The following is a 27093-nucleotide window of genomic DNA, read 5'->3' as shown; positions in this document are numbered from 1 at the left end:
ATATTTGTGTGTGTGTTTGTGTACTCAAACTACTTAAACTGATCAGTGGGAGCTCACAGATGATGTAAGATTAACTATTTGGAAATCAACTAAAAACATGACCAGCTATAACCTGCAGAGCATGCTTGTAAGACAAACTTCTTATGCTAAAGTGCATTATTTCTGGGGCAAAAACATACCAGATTAGAGTCATTTATGCCTTATAAATACTTAATTGATTTGGTGAAGTACAGGTCAAGAAGGCAGGTTAAAAAAAGAACTAAATTTGATTGAAAAGTGAATGTTTTTTTCATCTAGATTACACATAACAGCTGAAACATTGGTTATATGTAACCTAGATTTGTTCTAGGACAGAGGAGAATGAAACAAGAGAGAAATTCAGCACCACAGAGTATCATGGAAACACTTTAAAGACCAAGATTAATTTATATTGTTTCATCCTTTTAATTAAGAAATATTTTAATACACAAACATGGGCAGAATGCAGCATCAAAAGTCTTAAAATGTACATATATAAACAATACAAATAAGATGACTCGATAGAGGCCGGACTGAGGATCTGCTCTTCAGTCAGAGATAGAAAAAAAACACTTGCTATCATCTTCTTTCTCCCCTCATAAAGCAGGGACACTCTACAGTCATGACAACACCAGACCTGTTTAAAATAAGTTAAAAACACAACGCTGAGTGTACAGAATATGGTAAAGAACGGTTTAGTATTATTCTAGCTTGGAAACATTACATCTAACCCAACAGCGGGTGGTGCTAATGTACAAATCTCACCCAACTCACCACATACAACAACTATCCACACCTCTTCACGGTATCATGTGCCTCCCACACCTTGTTGTCTGCAGTAGTTCTTTTGCTCTAAAGGGCAAGTATAAAATCTGAAGATTACAATGCATTCAGAATAACAACAGAACAATATATAGTTTTTATATATTGTTCTAAAAAGGTCACATGTATTTATTTTTTAAGACCAGAGAGAGAATGAATTATCCCACTAACATGGCTGCACAATGAAAGACGTGTGTGTGTGTGTGTGTGTGTGTGAAGCTGTACTTGAGCTGCTCACATCAGCATACAAACAAACAAATGCTCGCAGGTAACATTTACCATATTCTTATGTTACTTAACACAAGGTACAGCTGAGGCTGATGGGAATGTCATTAGTTTTGCAGGTATTTGGTCATAAATGGAATTAAATTTCAACATCAAAGACATTGGGATTCATCCTCTAGGGACCATAAATGTCTTCACAACATTTCATGGCAATCCATATAATCCATATAATATAATAGTTGTTATGAGATATTTCAGTCTGGACCAAAGTGGGGGGCCGATATTAGCATGGCTAGCGTAGCTTCAACCTAGTGGGTTAAGTCCATCATGTAGAACAAAAGCCCATTTTCTATTATTTGAGGATTTAAGGGGAATTTCCTCCCAAGGTAAGCACCCCTAATGTGTGACAACAAAGATAGATTATCAACTGATGATGTTAAAATGGATCAAGTGTTCATCAGTGTGGTCTGCAGCGGGTTTAATTCTGTGGTGTTTAATTTCCTTATGGGTCCAAGTGACCGTGTCTAGCAGCTGTTTGAATCTCTTCCCACCTGTCCTTTCTAGCTAAATTTAATTTAATATTTTAAGGGAGAAGAGAGAGGGAGGTGAAGGCAGGTGAGGTAGATGGGAGAGGATGAATCAAGGCCACTGGAGGATGAGCAGGAGTCAAGGTTGCTTTGGATAGGGAAGACAAAAGTTTGTAAGTTTTTTTTCGCTGTGGTGGATCGGGGACAGGTCACATCTATGGGTAAAGATAACTCCATAAAATGACTATTTTACAATGATTAGACAGCTGACGGTGGACAGAAACAGCGATACATGGGACAAAGAACCTGCATTCAAATGCACAATACCATTGTTAAAATATATGCTTGTTTGACTGTCAAAAGTAAGTTGGTGTTCTTGTATAATAGTTCTTAATGCAGGTCAGTGATTAGCCTGTGTGATTTGTTGTTGTTGCTTTGGTGGCAAACGCAACTATATCGCTTAAACCGAGGCAAATTCAACCTGACAAAAGACTAACGTGTGTCTAATCCTTCTGTTGCTCCAGGATCATATCAGACAGCACATTGATGTCCGTCTCTGATGGGTGGCACTGCAGCACCAGCGCCACCATGTTGTCCTGACCCGCAAAAACTTGACAGAGCTGCTCTCTAAGTCTGGCCGTTTCCTCTGGGCTCCTCTCTGCCCCCGAAGCTCCAAACGGCCTGTGCTGGTGTCCCCCGTCCCATCCTTTCCCATGTCCTCTCCCTTTACCCCGGCTCCCTCCGCGCCCCGCATCCAGGGCTCCACCCAGTGTTCGGTCGCGGAAGTTCAGTACCTCCGTTTGGGAGCGTGGAGGTTTGGAGGAAGGGAAAGTGGTGGCTACGCAGGCAAAAGAGTGGTTTCCTGGGTCAGGAGTCCTGAGAGGGAATAAATACTTAATTAAGAGAATTATGTACAGTTATTTCCTCACGGTATGCTAAATTGCTGTGTGTCTATCTGTAGCGTGTGTGGTTATTAATACCTGTGCTCTGAGCGTAGGAAGTCATCCAGGTGAGGCCCTCCCCTGCCCAGAGGGTCGTCCGGCACCATGAAGTGATCTCCAACAAACGTGTACTGAAGAAGTCTGGGAAGGAAGCAAGAGAGCATACCAATGTATTTAGTGGACTAGTCCTTTAAAGCAGTTGTTTTCATACAGGAAAATAAAAGGTAAAAAAGAAAATATTATACATATTTTAATATTTATTCAGCGAAAGATTGTGGAATATGTTGATACCGTTTTTTTTATCCAGTAACATCACCTTCACATATATTTATGAACATACAAGGGTACAAATGTGGATGTATACTGTTACTTCACATAGCTCTTTTGAGGACTACTTGTATTAGTGAAAACAGCAAAGGTGGCATGAATCCTGCCAACCAATTTCTCTGTATTTCAGTGATGCCTGACAAAGTAATGGGCAATTTTTTCTATCAGAAAGCTTTGTCACATCAAGTTTTTTGAGGTTTGAAGCAAATTAAACATGGAAAAACACCCCTGATTGAAACAATTATTGCTGGTAGATCTAACCTATAATTCAACTTGCAGTAAGACTATGGAAGCTGTTCACATTTGAGTGATGTGAAGTCCGTTTATACCTCTTTTTGATGATGTCCCTCCATACAAGGGACTCATCTGAAAGGTCTCTCAGGTTGTCGTTGGTTACGATGACTCCATCCGTCCTCTGTGCGAGCTGCAGCATGAATCTGTGGAGGCAGGCGAAAAGAGGAATGAAAGATTTCAAAGCAGCCTGGAAAATAACCTAAAATCTTCTTGAGTATATATATATAAAGTAAACAAAACATTTTGATGTCTATTTGTGAGGTTTAATTGGCAGTAGCTTTAAAAAGTTGCCATCTGATATCACATTTTTAGTATGAAAAGGTAAAAATGTGTTTGTATTCTAACTGTTACAACAGTATAATACATGTATGTAGAACTTATAGTAGTGAAACATGTGGTATGGATTTGGAACACAACTATACTGTACTGTAGACATGCATGCAATTTTAATTAGGATTTTTAAATGTTTTTAAACCAATAAATGATGGTATTAATGGTTTGTAATATGCTTGAGTATCATCCTGTAAAAATGATGAATATAGCAGTTTTAAGTTCTTTATCAGCACTGTCCTCTCTCACATTCACAACTACATGCAGCTGCCCTCTGTTGAACATGTAACCGCTTAAATGGAGCATTACGATCGGCTGCAAGTTGACAGTAGATGAGGGAGATGACAGTGTTTCTAATTCACTTTCACACACATTTTACCAGCCAGTGAGTGAAACCAGTGACACGTTCTTCCCTCATTTCTAGTCAGATTGTATTTATATAGCCCAAAATCCTTAGACCCTCAAAAAACACCCTTTGAATGGGGGAAAAATGGAAGAAACCTCAGGAGGAGCCCCTGAGCCACCCTCTTCCAGGACAGATTGACGTGCAATAGATGTCGTATTTATGATGACAATTTCTGAAACATTAATACTATAAACTATATGTGCAGAATGCAGATCCAAGAGAGGGATGCTGAAACACTTCAGCTGTTGCAGAGCGAAGATATACAAACTTTAGGGTCTCTGTTGGCACCTGCTATAACAACACAGACACAAGACTTTTTTTAAGCAGCAGTGCAATAAAAGAGTCTGTCTACCTGTCATCGTACGAGCTGATCCTCTTGCCCTGGACCTCTCTGGAAGGGGTGTAGGAGACCAGGCCCAGCTTCTGCAGCTCACCTAGATAGTGCTGCTCTGAGAGGCAGGAACAAACAACACTAAGTTTAGTCTGCCCTAAAGGGAAAAACACACGCCCACACACTCACATGTCTTGCCAAAGTCTCATTGGTTTCCCCCTCAACATGTGACTCAGAATCAAATATACATGCATGGAAGTGCAGAGGCCTTTGTCATTTTAAAACCACCCACTGCATTTGACTACGTGTGACTGAGGCCCAAAGAACGATACAGGTTTTTCTGCCCATTCAAAATGGTTAAATGCTTGAGGATTAAAGAAAATGACATGCTAATAATTCCAATAACATGCCATACATCACTAGGTATTGTAATGAGTTTGCCTGCTTTATCTTTTTCTATAAACCTTATATTCTTTACATTACATGTATATTATAGTATTTAAAATATACATCGGGGTGCGATGAAAATAGAAATAGAAAATTACTGATGATAATTAATAGTTTCAGACATTTTTAACTACAAATACCAATAATTCCCATGTTCCAGCGTCTCATCATGTAACGATTTGTCTTATGTGATTGTAAATTGATCATTTTGTGGTTTTGTGGCCGTTGATCAGACAAAAAATAAAAACATTTGAAGACATCAACAAGGACGTTTTACATACTAAATAGTTACTGTATACTGTATACTGTATTCAAAAAAATAACCAGGGGATTAATCAGTAATGACAGTAATCGTAAAAGTGTTGCAAACTGTTGTAAAACTTTTAGATTCCATAATAGAGATAAGTCAAGAGTTACCTTTGATCTTGGGGTCGCTCTTCTGTCTCCACTGTGGCAGGAGGGCGCTGATGTTACGATGGCCTCGGTCCCAAAAGTGCTGGACGGCCAGAGCGATCCCGCGACAGGAGAAGAAATGACCCAACCCGTGACTGTGGAAAACATGAAACAGCAGAGTTTTACAACAAAATCAGACGTCAACTAAGATGGAACGTACTTTTACATAATTTTTCATTACGATAAATGATGTTATGAACCTAAATTTATATTCTAACAGTTATTCTAAGTTATTCCCTTAGTTAACTCCCCCACTGTGCAACAAGTGTAGCTCTTTAACCAGCAACCAAAAACTACAATACTACAATACTGACAGTGCAGACCAAACTGTATGGTGATAACTGGACACACAGAAATACCACTACCACATTAAATTGACTACTATCAAGTTGACTGACCTTTATTTAAGATTGTAAATCCACTCTTCCGACTATAACATCATCAGTATCAAGAGAAACCAATTAAGTTTGTATAGAATTAAAGGTACTGTGTGGAGTTTTTGACCACTTTGAGTTTTTTTGTTTGTACGAGGACCTTACTAACAGCTCACGATGGCAACACGCAAAGAAACCAAGCAATGCAGAGCAGAAGAGGACACGGATGTAAACAACGCAGGATTTAGAATATTTTGAAAAATCGGCTTTGCCAAGTTTTATGAGGAGTTGTTTATTAGACTTCAAGGATACGCTCAAAAAGTTTTGGTGAGAAGCCCTGAATATAAACTTTGTTTGTTTACAAGTAAACTCCACTAGGCACCTTTCAGATATTTTAAATGGCCTATTTTACCACTTTTATTGCGTTTTTAAAATAAATATAATTACCAAGAAAACAAGAGAGAACCAACTCTGGAGTAAAAAGGTCAGAACAATTCCTCATATTTTACCTTTCCTCAAAGAGCAAATGGGAAACACACAACCTAAATGTCCTAGCATATAATTAAAATATGCACATTAGAGAATGTCTTGAACACAATTTTCACACCTCATGGCCACATTGCTCCCGTCAATGATGATCGTCCTCAGCTTCGGGTCTCCGGGCTTGCCTGTTAGCTGAAGGTCAAACGGCATCTGCAGGCCTTCCAGAAAACGCTGCTCCCCTGTCACCACCACGGAAGAGGCTGCCATGAAGTCACGTTTTTCCCTCCCCCTGGTGGGAGACGAGTCTTTCCCTGTGAAGATGGGGGGTTGTGGGGCTTGGAGTGCTCGTTTTAAGGAGTTAGAAGACTGGGACTTTGGGTTTAAGATGTTGTCTTTGGTTGGATGATTTTGTTTTGAAGTGGTGGGATTAGGCCAGTTGCTGCCATATTGTTTGTTGGACTGGAAATTGGTGTGTGGGGGATCTAAGGATGAGGAATAAGTAGACATGGGTGGGCCTTTGACTTCAGGAATGTGTGGAGTTTGTGACTTGGAAGGCTGGTGTCGCTTTGGCTGTGTATTAATCCAAGTAAACAAATCTGGCTCTTGGACAGGTATATTTGGGTTTTGCACTACTACCCATCCTTTATCATCGGATTCCCTCTTTTCTGCAGGTATGAAAAGCTCAATTTCTCCTCTTGCTTCGCCATCTGCTGGTCCGGCTTTTGGTCCTCCTTTCTCCAGCACCACATCGTCCATCTCTCTCGGTCCCTCCCTGAAGCCGTCCGTCTCTTTGCTCCCCTCTCTCTGCAGCTCCAAGAGCAGCTGGTGAGTGGATCGATCGGGCAACATGTTGTAGACTTTGGTCACGTTCTGCTCCATGTACCCGCAGCTGGCTGCAGCTTTCTTCACCACTCCCAAGACAAAGTCTTCCTCTTGCCCTTCCTCCTTTACCTCAGCACTACCCTCTCCCTTTAAGTGTCTCGTGCTTCCTGTCGCTCCGTCCTCCTCTTCCTCACGAACATCTCCCACCTCTCCATTATTACTTATCACCTTATCTCCTCCTGCTGCTATTTCTTCATCTTCCCTGTGCTCCGTCTCACACGGTCGGTTCCTCTCGCTTTGATTCAAGGCAATACCATCTTGATTCTTCTGGTCGTGACCACGCTGATTTGTCTGCTCTCTGTCACTGCGATCCTGCTCCTGTTGAACCAAGTCCAGTATCTGCGAGGCCTCTTTAGGCCCCGTTTGGGCAAGGACTCGTTTCACAACGTCCTCTGTGTACCCCATGGCTGTGAAAAACTTCAAAAGAAGCAAAAACTGCAGCTCCTGTTCATCGTCCTCTCCCAGTCTCTGTGTCACTCTGTTACCTAATGCTGCCGCTTGCTCCAGCTGCTCCTCTTCTCCCACCTCCTGTGGAGAGTGCATGAGTCTTTCCTCAGCACCCTCTGCTCTCCCTCTGGCACCTGCGGACGTGGACAAAGGCTGGAAGAAGGAGTCGTTGGCTGCAGAGTCTTCCACAGATCCTGCAGTCGTCCCTTCAACCCACCGGTCAGTAGTGCTGTCCCATCTACCTTCTGAATCCCCACGCGGTCTCACCGCTGCATTTCCATCTGTCAGTTCTGGACTGGGGCTTGACCCAAGCCCTGATTCTTTCACCAAATCCAGCAGGATTTCCTTCACTGACCATGGTAGTACCAGCAGATCCAGGATATGTCTGTCCTCCCATTTCTCCACCAGAGTTTTGAAGGCCCGGCGTGAATCCAGAGACTCGCCCAAGCCTCTGTCCGCATTCTCAGAGCGTCTGGGCTGTGTGCCCTCACACCTCTCCACCAGGTCTGTGATAAGGGAGTAGGCTCGCACCACCGGCTCTGCAAGACCCGATATGAGCAGGAATCCCGTAGAGCCAACCTGGTTTGGTGAGAGGAAAACAGAATGACATTAATCTTCTTAATGATAGCAAAACATTCAGACCATCAATGAGTTTGAAGGCAAACACAGTAGACCTATTTAAAAGACAGGATTTAACAAAAGTACGAAGTTACCGCCTGGACAATGTTGTTTGTTGCCAAGATCAGGATTTTAAGGCAAGGGAAGTTTATTTGTATAGCACCTTTCAACAACGAGGCATAATACTTAAGACAAAGAGGCATTAAATAGTAGAAATACTTTATTCACGGAACAAATAATCTAACAGGAACGTGCCCTCATAACAAAGAGCCTTGCTGTAAGGGCTAAAGCCGGTAAGAAGTGGAAGAAGTGGTTTGACCTTGCATAAATGACTTCCTTAAACCTTGAAATAAACACACACACACATACTTCCCCACTCACCTACGTTTTTATACTGTCCATGAAAACTATTCAACAACATTATACACATTGTTTGACAAGCACGTCTTCCTTTAAACAAACTGATCAGGTAAATTGAGCTGAAAAACCCCTAGTTAATAATATTTTCCTCAATTTTTGTATGAATAAGTGGAAAAATTAATGTAAATTTCCCTGAGTTGTATAGTTGCGTTTTAACAAAAAATATTAATAATAGGTTAGAAATTTCCAGGGACAACACCACGTTGTTACATTAAGTTGTTACTTCACACACAGTATGACTCACTTTCAGCTGATGACAATAGAGTGATATTGACTAATAATGGAATTTCTCATCAGAATAACAAGAACGCAAGATGTTACGATATTAGTTAATATTATTATTGCACCACTGGTCAAAAGTTACACACTTAACATATTATATACCACACCATATTTTAATCATATCACTAAATGAGCTACCTTTAGATCAGAGGTATTCAAAACTGTGAAGAACGCCTCCCCACGGGGACGTGGGAGAGTTGAAGAGGGGGCACGGAGGGAGAGAGGTGAGGTACAAACCTCAATTGGCGTCACACTTTGTACTCCTTTGAGTCATAACTCTGTCAAGTCTGAACACAGGCTACACATATTTAATCTCAAATAAACGTCTATAAATCTTCTTAAAACTCATCAATAAAGATTTATGACTCCAGAACTAAAAATTAAAAATTTAAAAAAAAAAAAAGAAAGAGAAAAATCCAGACCTACGGTAGCCAAAATGATGACACAATGTAGAATCACCCTTTTTTATTTATTGAGTAAACTGACAACCCCTGACCATGTGATACATACATAGCTCACAAATTAATGAAATGCTGAGCTATAGGCCTACTATGTTTATTTTTCATATAGTCCAAATCAAGAAGGCCTCTAATAATTGTTTAAGTGTCCCATTACTGTTTTGTATTTCTGGTTTTATATTATTACTTTCTCATCACGACATTTCCTGCCTTTTCTTCCAACCCCAATATCTACTCTGTGACCTTTTTATGACTCTAAATGGTTTAAATGTAGCTTAAACAAAGACCCAGAATACAACACTCACCACTATGTGCGCTGAGGTGCTTCTTATCAGGCAGTCCATGAAGAGGCCTCTGGCTCCACAGAAGACACAGTCAAGGACCCCGGGATAGGAAACCTCCTTCTGCTCCTCCTGGTTCACAACTCCTTTCACAAATAACTACAAGACATAAAAAATTTGTCTCGTTATCGTTAAAATGTGTTAAATACTGTAGTAGACAGAATCTAAATATCATGTGTCCATTTTGGGGGAGTGGGGAAGAAATCATAATATAACATCTGTAAAACAATTCAATTTTAGCATGACAATATTGTGTATACTATTATGTTATTATAATATAACAGTATACACATTATATACTATAATATTCAGTTTTTCTTCGCTTGTTCTGGAGCTTTCAACCGTATCGCATGGTCTTCATCGTCAGACACAGTTGGCCCAGTTGTCGTGAAACTTTATATCTTCAATTGTTCCATTAAAATGTAATTAATCCTGTTATTGTTGTGGAAATTTTGAACATCTGCAGTTCCACGTCGACTGAACAAATAATAAGTATAAGTGTAAAAGAAAAAAAAGGACTTAAAGCTGAACTGCAGAGGTTTAAATAAGTTTTGTTTACATTGATAATTTCAGATTTAAATAGTCATAGTAATAATAATAGTAATAGTTAAAAGGCTATAATGCATTCAAAACAAGGGTACAAGGTTTATATCCAGATTTAAAGTGCCGCAGCTTTAAAGGGTAATTTAAAACAATAGTCAGGTACCCATGTGCATGCTGGGAACTGTACTCACTCCTGCTGTTCATACTGACCATTAACATACCCTTTTTCTTCCACAGTTCTCCTTCCATGCAGAAATGTACTGAAACGTTTATGTGTAGCTAATAAGAGGCTTCAGCTGTGGGTATCTTCCAAAGTTTCTAGTGCAAAATCCCCTCTCTGTGTTACTGTCCCTCTGCTGCAGCTCAACAAGAAAAGACTGTGCAGGGAAGCACAAAGAGGGAATTTTATACTAAAAAATATGGAAACTTTGGAAGACATCCGCTTCATTTGACTTAAACCTAAAATTAACTTCAGATAACTGACTACATCACTTATATCTAAAGTACGTGAAGATCCTATCCTGTCAGAGCACCCCTACCCCCTCCTTCATCAGCCTGCCAATAGGCACCCATCTTCATCGCCTATCTGCAAGTCACTATTTATTCTTTGCACCAGAATGATGCGAAACAAAAGCACTACCAATGGCAGTCAGTTGCCTTTCTCTCTCTGCAGTCTGCCTGTGGATTATCTATCTAGATCATCTCTTGCATATGTCGTGTTTCTTTCCGTTTGTTTAGGACGGAGATAAACGTAAATATGTGTCAGTTTTAAGCTTGTATCTGAAAGTTTTCTGGGCGGGCAGGAGGTTATTTTAGAGGGAGAGAAAGATATCGCTCAACCGAACTGAGTTGTGTGTGTTAATATGGCTCCCAGCAAAGGCTTGCATATACGTATCTCACTGTGTAACTGACAATCATGTGACTGCTGGTTTTTACTGCTTTATTACTGTACGAGGACACACACGTGTTAGTGACCAAACAAAAAAAAAACCCATTGCAGTTCAGTTTTAAGTCATTTACTTGCATATAATGAGACATAATTAAATTTGTGCTGTCAAGTCATTCTGAGCACGTGTCAGCAGGTTGACCACATATTTACACCGAAACTCAACTGAAACTGATTCATCAACAATTAAAAACCCTCGATGAGTAATTTCCCTTGAATGCTGCCCCTAATCTTAGTGCACTGTTGACACTACCCGTAATGACAATAACACCTTTACTGGTATGCCACCCTTTGCAAATCGAGGCTTACAAGCCAGTTCACAATCTATTGTGCCACTAAACAAGGAAATTACGGCTTACTTTGGCAGCTTTCACGCTGTTTCTCTGCCCTTGTAGTTTCAGCCATATCTGCCCGTTGTTGCCGTGAGACAAATCATCCGCCCCGATGCCAAACATCACGCCGAAGATGCGTTCCACGGTGTTGTGCAGGGAGGTCAGAGATCCCCGCAGCATCCCAGCACACGCAAACTCATCCACCACCTCCGGTTCTCCTCCTCCTCCCCCTCCTCCTCCTCCTCCTCCTCCTCCTCCATCGCTTCTCTCACCGTCCATCCCTCGTACTTAAATTGGTGTCAAAGAGTTGTACATACTGCAAAAAAAACCAAAACACATAACAACACTTTAGTGGCAAAAAATACAAACTTTTTGATTAAAGGACTAGTGTGCAGGATTTTGTGGCGTGAAGGGGAAACTACAGTGGCTTTGAAACACTAGAGCCAGTGTTTGGTTTGTCCATTCTGGGCTACTGTAGAAAGATGATCTACTCCCTCTGTAGTTAAATATAAGGTACATTTGTCATTTGCTGGAATTCTTATTTTGGTAATAATAATTCTGATAATAAACATAATAATAAAGCACTTTTAAAAAGTTACAAAGTGCTTTACATGGTTGAACCTGGATTAAAACACTTCAGGACTGTAATGAAGCAAATACAATTATACAATTTAAACAACTAAATAATAAGAAATCTAAAACAACAGTGAGAAATAAAACAGTGATGGAACTTTCGCCCTATTGTAACGTGTTTTTCTTTCTGTCACAAAGCAAGCTGCGTGAGTGCAGTGATGCGTTCAATAACAACGTGCGTAGGCGTCGCTGCGTTTTCCAAAATTCTGATCAGTGTTGTTGACAGGCCATGACATGTAAAGTACCCACAGTATATATTTAGCCTCCATGTTTGATTACATTTCACTGAACAGACTTTCCTGCTTTACCAGATCTTCTCTACGGTCATCTCAGAGGTCACAGACACACAGAGGTGTGTATGTAAACATGATACAAAGATAGTAAATGACTACAAAAAGTGTGACTACACAATACGCTACAGCCTTACATGTACTTAAAGTATTAAGTATTTTGCAGAAAAATGTGTCATCAAACATTACATTATCAGACCGTTACTAGTGATGTGTAAGCAGCTGTAGTTTTAAATCACCATACATACAGTTATATAGGACAATGAGTGAATTTGAGGGGTTGTGAGATGATAAATGTGGCAGGAAAGAAGAAAGAACAAAGTTGTATTACACAACATTTTCAAAAAATGTTTTGTTGTATTGTGAAATATTGGCTAATTTGAACTATCCAGGCCTTTAAACTGGCATTTAAATTAAAACATCTGGGGCTTTTAGAGTTTAAATCTCATAGAAAGCTCTTAGACAAAAGGTGGGGAAGGCCTTAAATAAATAAATAAATAAAAACATACATAAATAATGCAAAATGGATGACACTGACTGTTGCAATGTTAATGCTGTAACTGTATGGTTTACTGTATTTAGTGTGAAATATTTGAATGGACTCCAGGAAGAGTAGTTGTTGCTCGGCAACGACAAATAAAGAGTAGACCACTGGTTTAAACCTCTAACAGTGCGTGTGAGTTTGTATTTGTACAGGTTTATCACATATTATATACATATTTTTTTTATATAAAATAATCTAAAAAGTAACTATGTTTGTCAAATGAATGTACTGGAGTGTAAAGTATCAAATATCCCCTCTTAAATATAATGGAGTAGAGGCAGAAAGTAGCATAAGTTGATTATATTCCAGTCAAATACAATTACCTCTCCAGCACTTTGCACCTGATGCGCAAAACCTTTCCAAACAGCACCATGTAAACAAGACTTTTTATCAATATATTGGCACTAATACTTCGCAACTTGCGTTTTTTGTGCTGCCATCTCTTTTATCCAAAGAGTACACTCAGACTCTGCTTCTTCTGCACATAATACGACTTTAAAAAGCGAGTAGAGGAGAAATTATATCACCAGCGTAGCAGAAATATGGCCCGTTGCCAGATTATTCAGCAACTGAGAGAGTATTGTGAAACATTTATCCGAGTGTAAACAGACTACTGTGTGTATGTGTGTGTGTGTGTGTGTGTGTGTGTGTGTGTGTTTTAGTAAATATAGCGCAGACAACCGACAGGCGACACGATAACAGACATAAAAATCAACCAGTGTATCAAAATATAATCTTTTCTGTGTCGTTTTTCTTACGTGAGGTCGATCGCTCTGCGCCTTTTTTCTTAAAGTTTCGTTTCCAGCAGCAGGGCTCTCTCTTTCTCTCTCTTTCTCTCTCTCTCTCTCTCTCTCTGCTCACAGGAGGGAGGAAGGAGGGAGGCAAGTGCTGCTCGCTTCAGCCTTCCGCAATCATATAGCAACAACATGTATCAGAGCAAAGTTCAACACATGCTGCAATGTGACAAAATGATCCTCCAGGAGGGTTGAACACCAGGTTGGAAGACGCGTCCCCTTTTGCTATGGCTGCCGCTGGAGGAAGAGGAGGAGGAGGAGGAGGAGGAGGGCGGATGAGGAAGTGTGCGTGAGATCTAGAGACATCATATCAGTGGTGGAAAGCCCGAAGACAAAACCGAAACTAAAGGAAAAACACACACAGCTCATTTCACAGACTAGGGCGGATACTTCTGTCTGGGCACTGTGGCTGAAATACGTCCCCCCAAAAAGTTATTATTTGATCTCATAATGTTAAATTCACCCTTAACACAATGTGGCTTTTTTTTATGATTTAAAAGCTGCTCAACAAGGGTTTTTTTTGGGTATGTATTAAACATAAATGATTATTAAAACTACTAATAATGTGTGGAGACTTTATAAAAAAGTGCACATTTTGCAGCAGTGTGTGTTTTAAAGTGTGCGTTTAAAAAAAAAAGAAAGAAAAAGAAATAAATGTTGTGTTGACTTTTTAGTCACACAGGAGACAAAGGGGATTTCCACTGACGTCAGGAGGGGGGTTTTTCTTTCTTACTCTTTTTTTTGTTTTGTTAACTCCTGGTTGACAGTGACAGGGAATCTTTACCGAGGAGGCTGGATGTTGTTTACCCCCCCTCTCCAAACTCACCCCACATTACGCTTCATATCTGGTTTACAGGGTGGTTTTCAAAACCAGGGACAAAAGGAGTCTGTGTGTGTCACAGACAGGAAGAGAAAATGCTGCCTCCTACTCTACATCCTGTGTTTGTTGGGGTTAAAATGTAACATCTGCATGGATAAGTGATGAACTGGATTTAAAATAAGGCATTTAAAGGCTGAGTCTGGCAATAGTATGTGTTTTTATTGTTGTCAACTAATCCAGAAAACAGATTTATTTTGCTATTTAATAAAAAGTCCCTGTCATCCTGTTTGAGTAACACTGATGAAAAACTACAGTTTCTTGTTGTTTTGGGAAGCTATTTAGACTTTTAAAAAAATTTTTTTTTACATTTATAACCAGTTTTTAAAGATTTATATTTGTAGGAACAAATAGATTTTTTAATTTTGTGATATTGGTTGACAGTAACGTGAATATAGATTACACCAGTATCCATTAGAGTAGTTTTATTTATCCATTTATAAGGTAAACATCTGTGTGTGTGTGTGAGTGGATATTTATTTAATATAGATTTTAAAGTCCTACAACATTGTCAGACTCACGATGGAGAAATAGTGTCAAAACTAATCTTTGACACGCCACAGACTCTTATTTGTCAACACCTGGCTCCTACATTACCCACAATGCAACGTGACCGAGGACCGGTAAGCTCACTTCTTCCACTTCCACATACTTGTAGTCTTCAGGCCCCCCCCGACCCCCCCCAAACCGACGCTGACTCGAGTGACATCTCATGAGGCAGTTTATGATATTTTGTACAGCTCCCTCTGGAGGCTTTCTACAACTTTTTTTTTTTTTTTTTACTCATGCAGCATTGTGCTCCCAAAGACCTGTAGACAGTCAAATCAGTGGAGTTCCCCTACACACACACACACACACACACACACGCCCTCTGATCCTTTATCATGTGACTGTAAATAAACACCATATGATACTCCATGGATCACACTACGAAGGTTTCAAGTCTACATATGTCACTATCTGCTATGTAATGATGACTTGTGAGAGCCAGAGCCGGATTTACCCTTTAGACACCTTTAGACACGTATCTTGAGTCCACGCTGACACACTTCCCTGCTCCACCCAGGGTTTTATTTTTACTATATGTGAGTTAAGTGATATGATTAAACACAAAGGTTGTAATAGGTTAAAGGTGGTGAATGCTGATTATAACGCAGGCCAGGACCAACACCATCACTAGCTGCGGCCTCAGTGCTAAAACATATGATTTAATAAACAACACAAACAAAAACTGAATATTATAGGCATCATAAGAGCAGGATGACGTAATGGCATACCAATATGGTGATGCTACTAGGTGTTAGTCAGGGATTTTATATGTAAGCCACCCATTTACTGTAAGTCATTTTGCAGATTACGCCATCTGCTGGCAATACTGAGAATAGTCCTTACAGTCTGTTTCTAGGTCATTTCTTTGTTGTAAAAGTTTGTAAAATGGTGGCAATAAAAAGCTTGTGTTTGTGATGTGATTCGAAGAAAAGAAAAGAAAGTTAGGTCCCATGGTGAGCTTGTGGTCTAAGATGAGTCCCTCATAACCACAACTTCCCTGGTTTGAATCCGGCTGGGGAGCTTGGAGGAGAATTAACTCTGTCTTTGTATTGAATATATCAAATAAGGACTTAAAAAAGTCCTTAAAAAAGACCAAAGAGGAGCTTTTATACATCTGATTATAATATTTGTGCTCGCTAAATTAACTCATGTAACAACCACACTCACACTTCCCTAAATAAAAGGAAACATCTATGAATTACTTTATATAAAAACAAATAAACAAATATATATATAAATAATAATAAAATAACAAATATATAAACCCACATAAGCAGAGGCATTAAATTGGTCGAGGATTATGGTTCAATAATAAATAAATAAATAAAAAACCCTGCTGTCAGCACACACTTGCCTGTTAGCTGAGCAGTCCAGAAGCAGAAGTTAAATGCAGATTTATGGGATGTGTTGTTTCACTTCTGCTTTCGCCTGTTCAGGTTTAACACGAGCTGCGAGTAGAAGAAGTCACTGAATGAGCAGGAGGGTTTTTACACTTGTTTTCCCTCCGTCGGTACGGTTGAATGATGAGGAAGAAGAGTATATCCCTAAGGGTGAGTGGTTTCCCTATTTTTAAAAATCATATTGCTATTTATATTAGTATTTTAAGAGGCTGTAATCCGGAAATTGATGTACTTTTCTTTTGTTTCTCTTAGTGGTTCCTACCTTTTAGTCATATTATCTTTCTGATTCACATTAAGTTTAAGTTGTGTGAATATCTTGTGTTTTTACTTTAAAACTAAAATTTGGAGTGTAGTCATCCAACAGCAGGTTTTATGTACCTTATGCTACAATAATTACTACCTGTACGAATGAATCCTTTATACAGCAACACAAAGTAGACAAGAAGAGTTAAATTTAACACAATCTAAAGAAAAAGTTGACATTATGAGCTTCATACAGATGGTAATTATGGCAGGATTTGTTGTATTGTAGCATTTTACAGGTGTTCCTATTATTTTGTCCACCCCCTGGGCTTTCCTGTGTGGTCTGAACAAACAAGAATGTGGTTTCCTGTGTGTGTGTGTATATATGTGAGTTAAGGTGCCTCTGTGTGACACATTTAACGAGGCAGATCTTAAAAAACACGCAGTAAAGAGCTATAACATTGATCAGAAGGTGCTACCGTTAACTCTAATTCCCTTCCTGTTTGATGACCAGATCAAGAACAAACTACAGCATGACATCTAGGAGGGGTAGATGAGTTGAAGAAAGGATTTTTTAAAACCTTGAGTTGAAAAGAAAAGGAAAAAGAATGTGAGTATGTCCTGTTTTACCTGAATATTTTTAAAATTATTTTTATTTTTATTGTTGATCACAAATAAAGCACTTTGAAGACATCACTATAGTCTCAGGGAAATTCTGATACACTTATGATAATAAAAAATACTGTAATGACTGCAAATGAAAGCCAGTTCTCAATAGGATGTTATATTATTACTTGCTCAGGAATAAAAAAAAACCACATGTATAGTTACAACTATAACTAAAATAACTAATTATTTCATTAGCTTCTACTTAAAAACCTTGATCAGAAATTCTCCAGTGTCCCCCAGAGCCCACACCACTCACACAAGTTGTGTGGACGTTTGGTTTTACGTCCAACAACTTTCCTGTATTGGTTCACTCTCACTACTCTTATTAGTGCCGTTTCCCCCCGTAAGAAAACTCAGAAAACTCACTAACCCAGCACCATTTCCTCCGAGAAGAGCCAAACAAACATACATCTATACATTAATCTGGGTGGACAAATGAATGTTGCTCCATAACTGCTGCATGTGTAAATAAGCCACTGATTTCTAACAATATGAACTTAAGGTGATCACGTATCAGTGTTTCCAGCTTTTTTCTGCTGCCCCCTAGTGGCAGAACACATGCTAATGCTGATTTAAGTTTATATTTGCTGTCTAAAAACACTGAAATTTGAAGATATTTTAAAGTTGATGACCTTATTTAACTTGGCAACATTAGGCAATCCCTAAAGAGGATGAATTGTGAATCTCATAGACTGGTACAAAACATTCTTATCTGTGAGCACAGAGTTAAACTAGGAAACTCTTTTTAGACTAGTAGTAGTAGTAGTAGTCTAGTAGGTTCCTCTTTATATTAGAGGAACAATGAATTCTTTAGAGAATTAGGTTTAATTTAAACAATTTCCTCCTCCAGTGAACTATGGCGCTGTCCGTTAGAGCGCCTATGTTGATTGAGGACTCCAGCCTGACAGGCTGGAAGGTGATCGGTTCAGGGGGTTTCGGACAAATCTACAAAGCCAGGCATCTCGATTGGTGCTATGACGTGGCCGTTAAACTGCTTCATTACGACGATGGGTGAGTGAGTTGCAAAGAGCTTCTGTTCTTCTGCAATTACAAGAAAAGAGTTTGTGGATTACTCATAATGTAAACGAACACACACACACACAGGACCAGCACGTCTTTGCTGCGTGAGATTGAAATGACGCGTCAAGGAAGCAGCCCTTATGTTATTCAGGTCCTCGGGGTCTTCAAGGGTCGACCGCCCTCCTCTGGCCTGTCAGCACAGCTCGGCCTGGTCATGGAGCTCATGGAGAGAGGATCACTGGCCTCCCTGCAGGTAACAAGTGGTGGAATAAAGTAATGTTCTTGAAAGTATCAGTATTGCCCCTTTTGAGGGTGTTATATTGATCGTATAATTGGAATATTATTACAGATTGCCCAATAAACAGCTGGTTGAGGTGGAGCTATGGTAGCTGAACATATGTTTTGTATGTGAAATCATAATCTGCAATGTAACTATATTCCTAAGACACATGTAGTGGAGTAAAAAGGGCCATATGTGCCTCTGAAAAGTAGTGGAGTAGTGCATGCCGTACTTGAGTAAATGTAGTTACACTCCTTAAGTAACTTACTGAATGTATCTGCCTACCTGCTTTATTCTTTTCACTAATTGTGGTCTACTCTATTTCCTTTCCACCTAATTATATATTCAAACTTCAACTAAAACTATATACTACTACTACTAATAATAATAGGGCTAAGCTTAACCCAGCAATATACTAACAATAGTGTGCCTTTGTTTCCTTGGCTTCCACATGGATCATCAACTGGTGAGGATGCTGTCTTCCTTTCCTCTAGCGTCTTTAGCCTCAGTCTTATAGCACGATATTATGTACAGTATGTAGCCATAATAAGACCTGTCACAGGCTTTAAAGTCACTTGTAAACAAAAGTAAAACCGTCGAACCAGCTCCAGTCTTCGGCTAGAAATTGGAAGCCCGTTTCTTCTTTTTTGTTCAATTACATTTCTTTAGTTTTGCTTTATTTGAGTAGTGACAGTAGTGAGACAGGAAAGGCAGAGAAAAGAGAGAGAGAGAGAGAGAGAGAGAGAGAGAGAAAGAGAGAGAGAGAAAGAGAGAGAGAGGCTATGACATGCAGCGAAAGGGCCAGGGGTCAGACTCGAACCCCGGGGCCACTCCTGTAAGGACTCGGCCTTGATATGTGGTATGCGCCGTACTTAGTGAGATCCCTGTGCAACCCCCTGCTTTGGTTACTTTTGTGGGAAATTGACGACACACACCTTCAAGAATACAAAAACTGCATGTGCTTTGTGCTGCGAGAGGACAGAAAGCTTGACGGGCATAGCAACAGTAACCAAGCTTTAATACCTGAAAGCTAATATCATTTCCACCATCTGTGGTTTGTGTTCTGTGCTTATTAGCAAATGTAAGTATGCTAACACACTACAACAGCTCCCTGAGAGCAAGGAGTAGTAAATACCAAATAATTTAACATAAATCATAAAAAAAGCTGCTTAATTCCAACTAATTTTATGTAACTCACTACAGCACAATCACTATTTCTATCTGTAATGGACAGAATCTTACATTTCTATTTCAGGACACCTTACGTGAAACTCTACCTTTGCCGCTGGTCTTCAGACTCGCTCACCAAGTGGCTCTGGGTATAAACTTTCTCCACCATCTGTCCCCTGCCGTGCTCCACCTGGACCTGAAGCCCAGCAACGTGCTGCTGGACTCTGATCTCAATGCCAAGGTGAGTCCCAGACTTTTCAGGGAAATCCTCAGACCTCATCCTGCTGCACGCTTACCTTATATACTAGTGTGCACTCTGCATGGTATACAGCAGCAAATCCCTGCAGTCTTTACTGAGGCTAAATGTAGGCTGACAACTTGTTAATTAAACGTTGTGTCTGTCCATACAGGGCTGCAACTAATAATCACTTTCATTTTCAATGAATCTGCAGATCTTTTCAATTAATGGATTATTAATTTGGTCTATGAAATCTCAGAAATTGGTGAAAATTTCCTAAACCCCAAGGAGACATCTTGTTTTATCTTACCAGCAGTCCAGTGCCAAAAGAGATGCAGTTAAATCACGTAAGAAAAGCAGCAAATCCTCACATTTGAGACGCTGGAACCAGAGAATATTTGGTATTTTTGCTTGAAAATGTGCCTCTTGTTTACAGATGTCAACAAAAATACATTTCCTTTTAATTTGGCTTCAGTTTCAGTTCAGTCTTTTGGGTCGTTGGATTTCTTCCGGCTTCTTTCCTCAGACTCTGTGAATGTGAATTTGAGAGCTTATCAATGAGTTTGTTTTTTAACCCTTTGATGGACTGGCAACCTGACCATCAGACAACCGCCAATAAACAAACATTATATACTAATTGTGCTGTGTATTATGCACATTGACAACTTAATCCGTGCAAATTTTCTTCTCTTTTCCTCCTTCTCTCTAAGCTCACGGATTTTGGCCTCGCTCGGCAATACCACAGCGTAACACGGGTTTCCAAGAAAGAGAGCGAAGAGGAAGGGGGGACGTTGAGCTACATGCCACCGGAGGCGTTTGCCGTATCGTACAGCCCTACTCGAGCCTCTGATATCTACAGGTACAAGAGCAGTTTTATTGATCACTTAAAGGTCAAGTGTGTAACATTTAGGAGGCTCTATTGGAAGAAATGGAATATAATACTCACAGGTATGTTTTCATTAGTGTATAATCACCTGAATATAGGAATTGTTGTGTTTTTGTTACCTTAGAATGAGACGTTTTTACCTCCTAAAGGACAAACCTCTAGATAGGGCCTTTTGTGAGTTTGCAGCGTTTTTAGTTTCTCCTCCACACTTCACAGCCCGATCTCTTTTCCAGGGTCCCACTGAATCCTACACGCTGGTCCTTTAAGAAATCATAGCGACAACTAATTTTAGATTAACAAGCTTTACATTCATGGGAACTTACAAATAGGTTGTAGTAGCAATAACAATGGAGTCATTTCAGTACAATTAAAGGTGGGGTCAGTCATTCTGGTGACTTTGACAACCCAAAGCAAACTTCCAGGTACTCAGGTGACTTCCTTACTCAGTAAACTGCACCCAAATGCTTAAACATCTGAATATCTGAAATCTGAATATTCTGGCAGTAATTCATGGCAAGTAATTTCCTGTACATGTAACTCTCTCTGTCTCTCTTTCAGTTACGGTATACTCTTATGGTCCATTGTGACAGGGAAACAACCATATGCTAGTAAGTGACTGTGGTGTCTTTTTGTCTCCTGTCATTTAATGTCATGTCTGTATGGTGCAAGAATGGCAGGAATTCATTTGTATGGCCACACCTAACTGTTTGTTTTTTCTGGCTCTGAACTGTAGAGGAATGTGTTTGCACAAGTGAACTGTGGTACATTTACTCAAGTATTGTACTCAAGTACTTAAGTACAAATTTGATGCATTCATTTTTGAGTCTTTTCTTTTTATACCACTTTCTACTACTCCACAGTTACTTGTTACAAATTATGTTTTTTGCATGCATAAACAAACATGGATCTTTTCAAAATAAGATGTTTTGTTATACATTTAACTACCCAACAGTATATACAAGCACATCTAAAACGATTTATCAGTTGACAGAAATAGGAAAATCCTGCTTTTACATTAATGCTAATAATTTAATACATGAAATCTAAAAGTCACAGAGGATATTTTTCTGCATTAGCAACTTTTACTTTTAATACTTTAAGTAAATTTTTTTGATTATTCTTACATACTTTTACTAAATAATGCAGGATTTTTACAATGCGGTGTTAGTAGTTTTACTTAAGTAAAGGTTCTGAAAGCAACACACCAGATGCACCGATTTTCACTACCATTGTCTCAATTTTCAAACAAAATCTTACAACATCAATCCTCCAATCTTCTGGCTTTAATGTAAGAGCTATATCTTATACCTTGAAGGTGAAATCTAAAGCCACACACTCACTCTAATCCCTCCTCCACTGCAGATGCATTGTCCAGCATAGTGCGGTTTCGCATCCCGCAGGGAGACCGTCCATCGCTGGACGACATCAAGTGCCAGGCTGTCGGGGTTGCAGGGCTGACTGGATTGATGGACCTCATGAAGAAATGCTGGGAAGAAAAACCCACCCAAAGGCCCACAGCCTATGGTGAGAAAACTCCTCAAACCTCATGATTCATTGAAATAACTTTCATCATCCTTTAAACTTTTTTATTCAGCACCATTATCAGGTAAATATTTTGTTTTATGGTGAGATACCTAAAGGCAAACATTCACCCCATCAGCATGTTCAAGTCAAATCAAATTTGATTTATAGAGCCCAAAATCCCAATTTTCCATAGACCCTCTTCCCCCCAAAAGCCCTCGTAACATGGAAAAAAGGGAAGAAACCTCAGGGGGGTGATGACACAAATTTCAGATAGATGAAGATTATAAAGTATATGTGAAGAATATGGATCCAGGAGGACGCTGAACAACTGCAAATCACAATATGCACAGATTTTAATGAACAAAAAAATACGTAGATTGCAGTTAACTTTGTCATTGTAAGGTTAATATGCTGACTTTAGCTTTAAGCTCAAAGCACAGCTGGTTCCTCTTATATGTTAATGGTTAAAAATAAGCACGTGAATCAACTGACATCAACAACTCTGAATTTGAGACATAAAATATACATTTAATAGTTTGTGATGTCTGGCCCTTAAAGGTTATCTTTACTTTTTGTGGTTTGCAGAGTGTACGACTGCAACAGAAGAGCTGTACAAGATTCACAAACACGCAATTCGCGATGCCGTCCATAAAGTGCTGATGAAACTGGTAAGAAAATTTTGACATGACGCAGCAAAAACCTTAGTTAGATTTTTGCATGTTTCTGCCTGACTCACTCTTTCTCTTCCTCTTTCCACCAAAAGGAAGAAGAAAGTACAATAGAGCTGGTTCAGAGCGTTCATATCTCTCAGGCTCCAGGTCTGTTCTTGTCTTAAATTTGTTTCCCCACTTACAATTTAACACTCTTATTTGCCGTCTTGCCTGAGAGTAAGAGGAAAAGTTTTCCCTCTCTAAGCTAACCGGCTGCTGGCTCCAGCCTCTGGGGTAGCGTACAGTCATGAGAGTGGTATCCTCTCATCCAACTCTCTAAATAAGTAAATTCACATTTTATTTGGTCTTTTTTTTGTTGTTGCAGTTAATACCGGAGCTGAAGCAGTAAATGTTTATAATGATGTGCCGACCGGGCGCCCGCCAATTCAGGTGAGATTCATAAAATTCAGACGGTGCTGAGACTCTTATAGAGAAACATTCACTTCTTGTTTTTAACCATCAGGAACATTTTAGCTTCGTCATTTGGTCTCTTTCGAACACAGAGGCGATGAAATTGTTATTCTTTTAACCCAAGAACAATAACTGACTCACAATGCGGTCTGTGACATATAGTTTTTCCTTTTTTTCTTTGCCACAAATGCTGTGGTGTTTCTTCATTCATTTTTTTTTTTTTTTTTTTTGCCACAGCATGGAAATATTACATGCATCAGTTCCTGCTGCCCCAGGGGAATTTACACAGGAAAGAGTGTTGAACGCAGCAAATGTAAAAGTTCATAACGTCCGGCTCAAGATTGGGCAATCAGTGATAGAATTTCCATTTTGTTTCATAACTTATATTAATTCCGATTCTGATGGTTATTTCAAATAATACTCTTTTCTCATATCCGAATGAAATTACTTTACTATTTACTAACTCTGAGAACCCCCACACTATGACGCCACTCTTATGTCTGGATATGTAGCTTAGCTTAGCATAAAGACTAGAAACAGGTGAGGGTGTCAAAACAACAATTTGTATTTTTACGAAACAAGAAATAGTTGTTTATATGCTTCAGTTTCACAGATTAAACAAGCAAAATATTAATTATTAGTTAGCTGGCTGAGTGTTCACGGCCCTGAGTGGACAGTAATTACAGAAATCACTCATATTCATATTTTATGACCATTTTTAAAACTCCACTGTGCCTTTATGTGATTAGCTAAAGTACATGTTTTTGTATTAAAAGAAAAGGGTAATATTCATGTCCATTAAAAATATGTGGCTTTTAATCTCATTTAGATTTAATCTAGAGGTTAAAACTGACACCAGTGGGAGTTATAATATCACCTAGGCCACTGGTATTACACAGATTTCACCTTCTTTTTTGTTGTTGCAGGAAATGGCTGGTCGTGGGGCTGCAAATCCAAGAGACAAAGCAAGAGTCAAAGGTAAACAGGAAGTTGGTGCTGAAGCCGCGAAGAAACCCCCAACGGGCAACACATGTAGACAAACAAACCATCTATTGTGGCTGAATGCTTTCATATTAACATCTTCCCTTTCAGACTCGCCTTCAGCTCAACATGCGAACGTCTGCGATGTTGATGAGGGACGCCCGTCAATAGACCATAAAGTGAAAGCGTCTTCTGTTCACCCCATTCAATCATCATCACCATCGCCGTTTACTTCGACTGGGAGATCACCTCAAGGCACCTCAGCAAAAATGTCCCAGCAGGCTTTTAGCCAAAACCAGGTTCCACCGTACTATGTGAGTCTTCTTTGCTTTGTGTCTCCACATTAAAGATTTGTCCCACAGTGAGAGAGATTTAGAACTCCGTATAGTGCATTAAAACACTGTATATTTCCTTTACTAAAGGATATTTATATTATAATTTAGTTTTTTTCCCCCACAATACAAAATGTATTTAGAGTATTTTGAATATAAAGTCTTCATTATTTTATATCCATCTAAATTAAAACATTCCCTCAGTGGAATTAAAAAATGTACACAGTGTCCAAGATAATCTTTTTATTTTATTTTTTTGCATCACCAGCGTCAGTTTTCCGGTCCGCCTGCTGCATGTGGAGTCAACATCTACCTGAGCAATGTGACTGGATTTCAGCACGGTGACAACAATGTCATGCACATCAACACAGACAGGAGACGGCACCCAACAGCACCATCCAGAGTCGACCTCATGCCGCCACGTTCAGGAAGCAGGAGGGACAAGACAGGAGGCTGAGTTCACATTAAGTTCTCTGGTTTTCGTTTTACAGTTCTCTATGCTTGGTTCATCCTTTCTTATACAACTGGAAGGGTTTTGTAAGAGAAGCTCCCTATTAGAAAAAAATAAACTTTTCTTGTTTTTTGCTTTTCAAATCTGGACAGGATTCAGATGTTTTTAAAAATATATTTCTGTATTTTTTTTGTCTTTTATTTATTCTGTTAAAACATTTAAAACCAATTAATAAAACTTAACACCTCCCTTTTGCCATGTCAGCAGTATAAATATGAGCCAATGCTGGTCATATGGTTTTGCTTCTCCACCAACTGTGGTCAACAAATATCCACTTTTGTAGTGCCAGCTCGCCATCAGGTGCCAGAAATTGCCTTAACAACAGATTGACTAAACAGGTAGATATATAGTCTAACCTCTTTACAAATAGTTTTTTTATTGTTTGTTTTAGCCTAAATGTCAGGAGAGTGACAGAAATGGAGAAACTCCTTAATACATTTTAGCATTTTTCCTGGTTTGTCATGGATGTTAAAACAGAAATGTGTGTATATATATATATATATATATATATATATATATATATATATTTCGTTAATGTGTGAATGTATTTTCTACTGATTGCATTTATTCAGGTCCTTTTTATACTCATGCGTCCTTATGATGGTACATCAACATTAGTCCAGACCCAAAGAATTGTATTTTACGTTTTATATTATTTTTTAAAGTTTTTTTTAAATGTACATTTTTGAGATGAGTTTTCAAAAAAATATCAAACACAAGGTTGAATTTTAACAGAAGTGTGTATACAGTGACATCCAGAGTTTGATGTAATGGTGCTGCCATTAAATTTGGCATTTTGAATACTCGAATAGAAGCATGACGTAGCTTCAATGAAGTGTTGATGAACGAGCATGTGTGGAATATTTCTGTCGTGTTGTTTTGCAATATGCAAAAAAAAAGTTCTGTATTTTTGTTATTGTTAACAAATCACATAAAAAAAAAGACCCAGACCAATACTTTCTGACACTACCCTCTCTGTGGCTCTCAGTCAAAACAGCTCAGGGAACAGTTGGGCTCTGTAATTTTTAACAAACATTAATCAAACTGGGACTATTTTCAGCAGTGGATTAACGCACAAGTGGAATTGACTCCAAAGTGGAAAACAATGGAGTTATATGGTACAGAAAATACATAAACAATACTGGTTTGTAGAATCACGTCATTATTGTTTTTGGTCTTTAATGGGAATTGTCGACTGTAACAAAAATATAGAATATCAACCGACTTATACTTTAAAGGTACTTAAGTGAAACTGTATAATATTAAGACATTAAGAATCTGGAGATTGTAGTAGCTAAAATGTACAGTTTACTAAGATTCAGATAATTTAATAAATTCTGTTTGTACTCAAATGTTGTGAGTGTGTTTATGTTTGACACTTTTTATGATCAAAATCTCCTGCAGTGGGAGTTGTTTAAAAGAGAACACAACAGTAGTTTGACTTCAGTTTTCATATTTCAGGTAATAGATATCACAGAGCTGCAACAATTGGTTCATTAATCGTTTGTCAGAAAATTGATTGGCAACCGTTTTAATGATCAAAATGGTTTGATTTTTGTTTCGAGCCAGACAAGTTTGTATGGGGTTCATTCGTCATAAAGAAATACATAAAAATGCATCTAACTAGAGAACTACAGTGTTTGGAATTCAGTAATAGATCCAATAATAATCAGTGTAATGAACATATAGATTATCTTGGCATAACATTTAGCATATATTGCATTTTTTTCTCTCACTTACCTCTGAGTGCTTCCTTGAGAATTTATAATATGAAATATAGTATC

At 38.9% G+C, this 27093-nt stretch overlaps 2 protein-coding genes across 2 annotated transcripts; one reads left to right on the top strand and one right to left on the bottom strand.

Moving 5' to 3' along the window:
* Positions 1 to 420: 420 nt before the first annotated feature.
* Positions 421 to 13798, bottom strand: khnyn (KH and NYN domain containing). Its single transcript, XM_051401255.1, has 9 exons — positions 13473 to 13798; positions 11275 to 11563; positions 9391 to 9525; positions 6103 to 7886; positions 5086 to 5216; positions 4243 to 4339; positions 3190 to 3297; positions 2573 to 2674; positions 421 to 2468 (listed from the first exon to the last, which is right to left on the bottom strand). Exons 2-9 carry the CDS (start codon positions 11524 to 11526, stop codon positions 2096 to 2098), a joined length of 2982 nt encoding a protein of 993 aa, XP_051257215.1. The 5' UTR covers positions 11527 to 11563; positions 13473 to 13798; the 3' UTR covers positions 421 to 2095.
* Positions 13799 to 16340: 2542 nt separating this feature from the next.
* On the top strand, positions 16341 to 26661 carry ripk3 (receptor-interacting serine-threonine kinase 3). The gene is made up of 14 exons (XM_051401795.1): positions 16341 to 16484; positions 17092 to 17187; positions 18097 to 18257; positions 18351 to 18519; positions 19802 to 19957; positions 20665 to 20813; positions 21399 to 21448; positions 22203 to 22364; positions 22950 to 23032; positions 23128 to 23182; positions 23400 to 23464; positions 24412 to 24463; positions 24578 to 24780; positions 25067 to 26661. The coding sequence occupies exons 3-14, from the start codon at positions 18103 to 18105 to the stop codon at positions 25253 to 25255; spliced, it is 1488 nt and encodes a 495-aa protein (XP_051257755.1). The 5' UTR covers positions 16341 to 16484; positions 17092 to 17187; positions 18097 to 18102; the 3' UTR covers positions 25256 to 26661.
* The last annotated feature ends 432 nt before the right edge of the window (positions 26662 to 27093 follow it).

Source organism: Dicentrarchus labrax, unplaced genomic scaffold (genome assembly GCF_905237075.1).
Source record: "Dicentrarchus labrax unplaced genomic scaffold, dlabrax2021, whole genome shotgun sequence".
Taxonomy (NCBI): Eukaryota; Metazoa; Chordata; class Actinopteri; family Moronidae; genus Dicentrarchus; species Dicentrarchus labrax.
Note: the sequence above shows the minus strand (reverse complement) of the source record. Positions and strands in the feature narration are given on the sequence as shown.

What these genes read in the sequence shown, in the direction of transcription:
- khnyn (XM_051401255.1), bottom strand. Translation starts at nt 11,526, where the DNA reads ATGGACGGTGAGAGAAGCGATGGAGGAGGAGGAGGAGGAGGAGGAGGA. An exon ending in GCACCTCAGCGCACATAGTG is followed by an intron (nt 7,887 to 9,390) that starts GTGAGTGTTGTA and finishes TCACCAAACCAG; the next exon opens with GTTGGCTCTACGGGATTCCT. An exon ending in ATCAGCTCGTACGATGACAG is followed by an intron (nt 3,298 to 4,242) that starts GTAGACAGACTC and finishes CTGCCTCCACAG; the next exon opens with ATTCATGCTGCAGCTCGCAC.
- ripk3 (XM_051401795.1), top strand. Translation starts at nt 18,103, where the DNA reads ATGGCGCTGTCCGTTAGAGCGCCTATGTTGATTGAGGACTCCAGCCTG. An exon ending in ACTCTGATCTCAATGCCAAG is followed by an intron (nt 19,958 to 20,664) that starts GTGAGTCCCAGA and finishes CTTCTCTCTAAG; the next exon opens with CTCACGGATTTTGGCCTCGC. An exon ending in ATAAAGTGCTGATGAAACTG is followed by an intron (nt 23,033 to 23,127) that starts GTAAGAAAATTT and finishes TTCCACCAAAAG; the next exon opens with GAAGAAGAAAGTACAATAGA.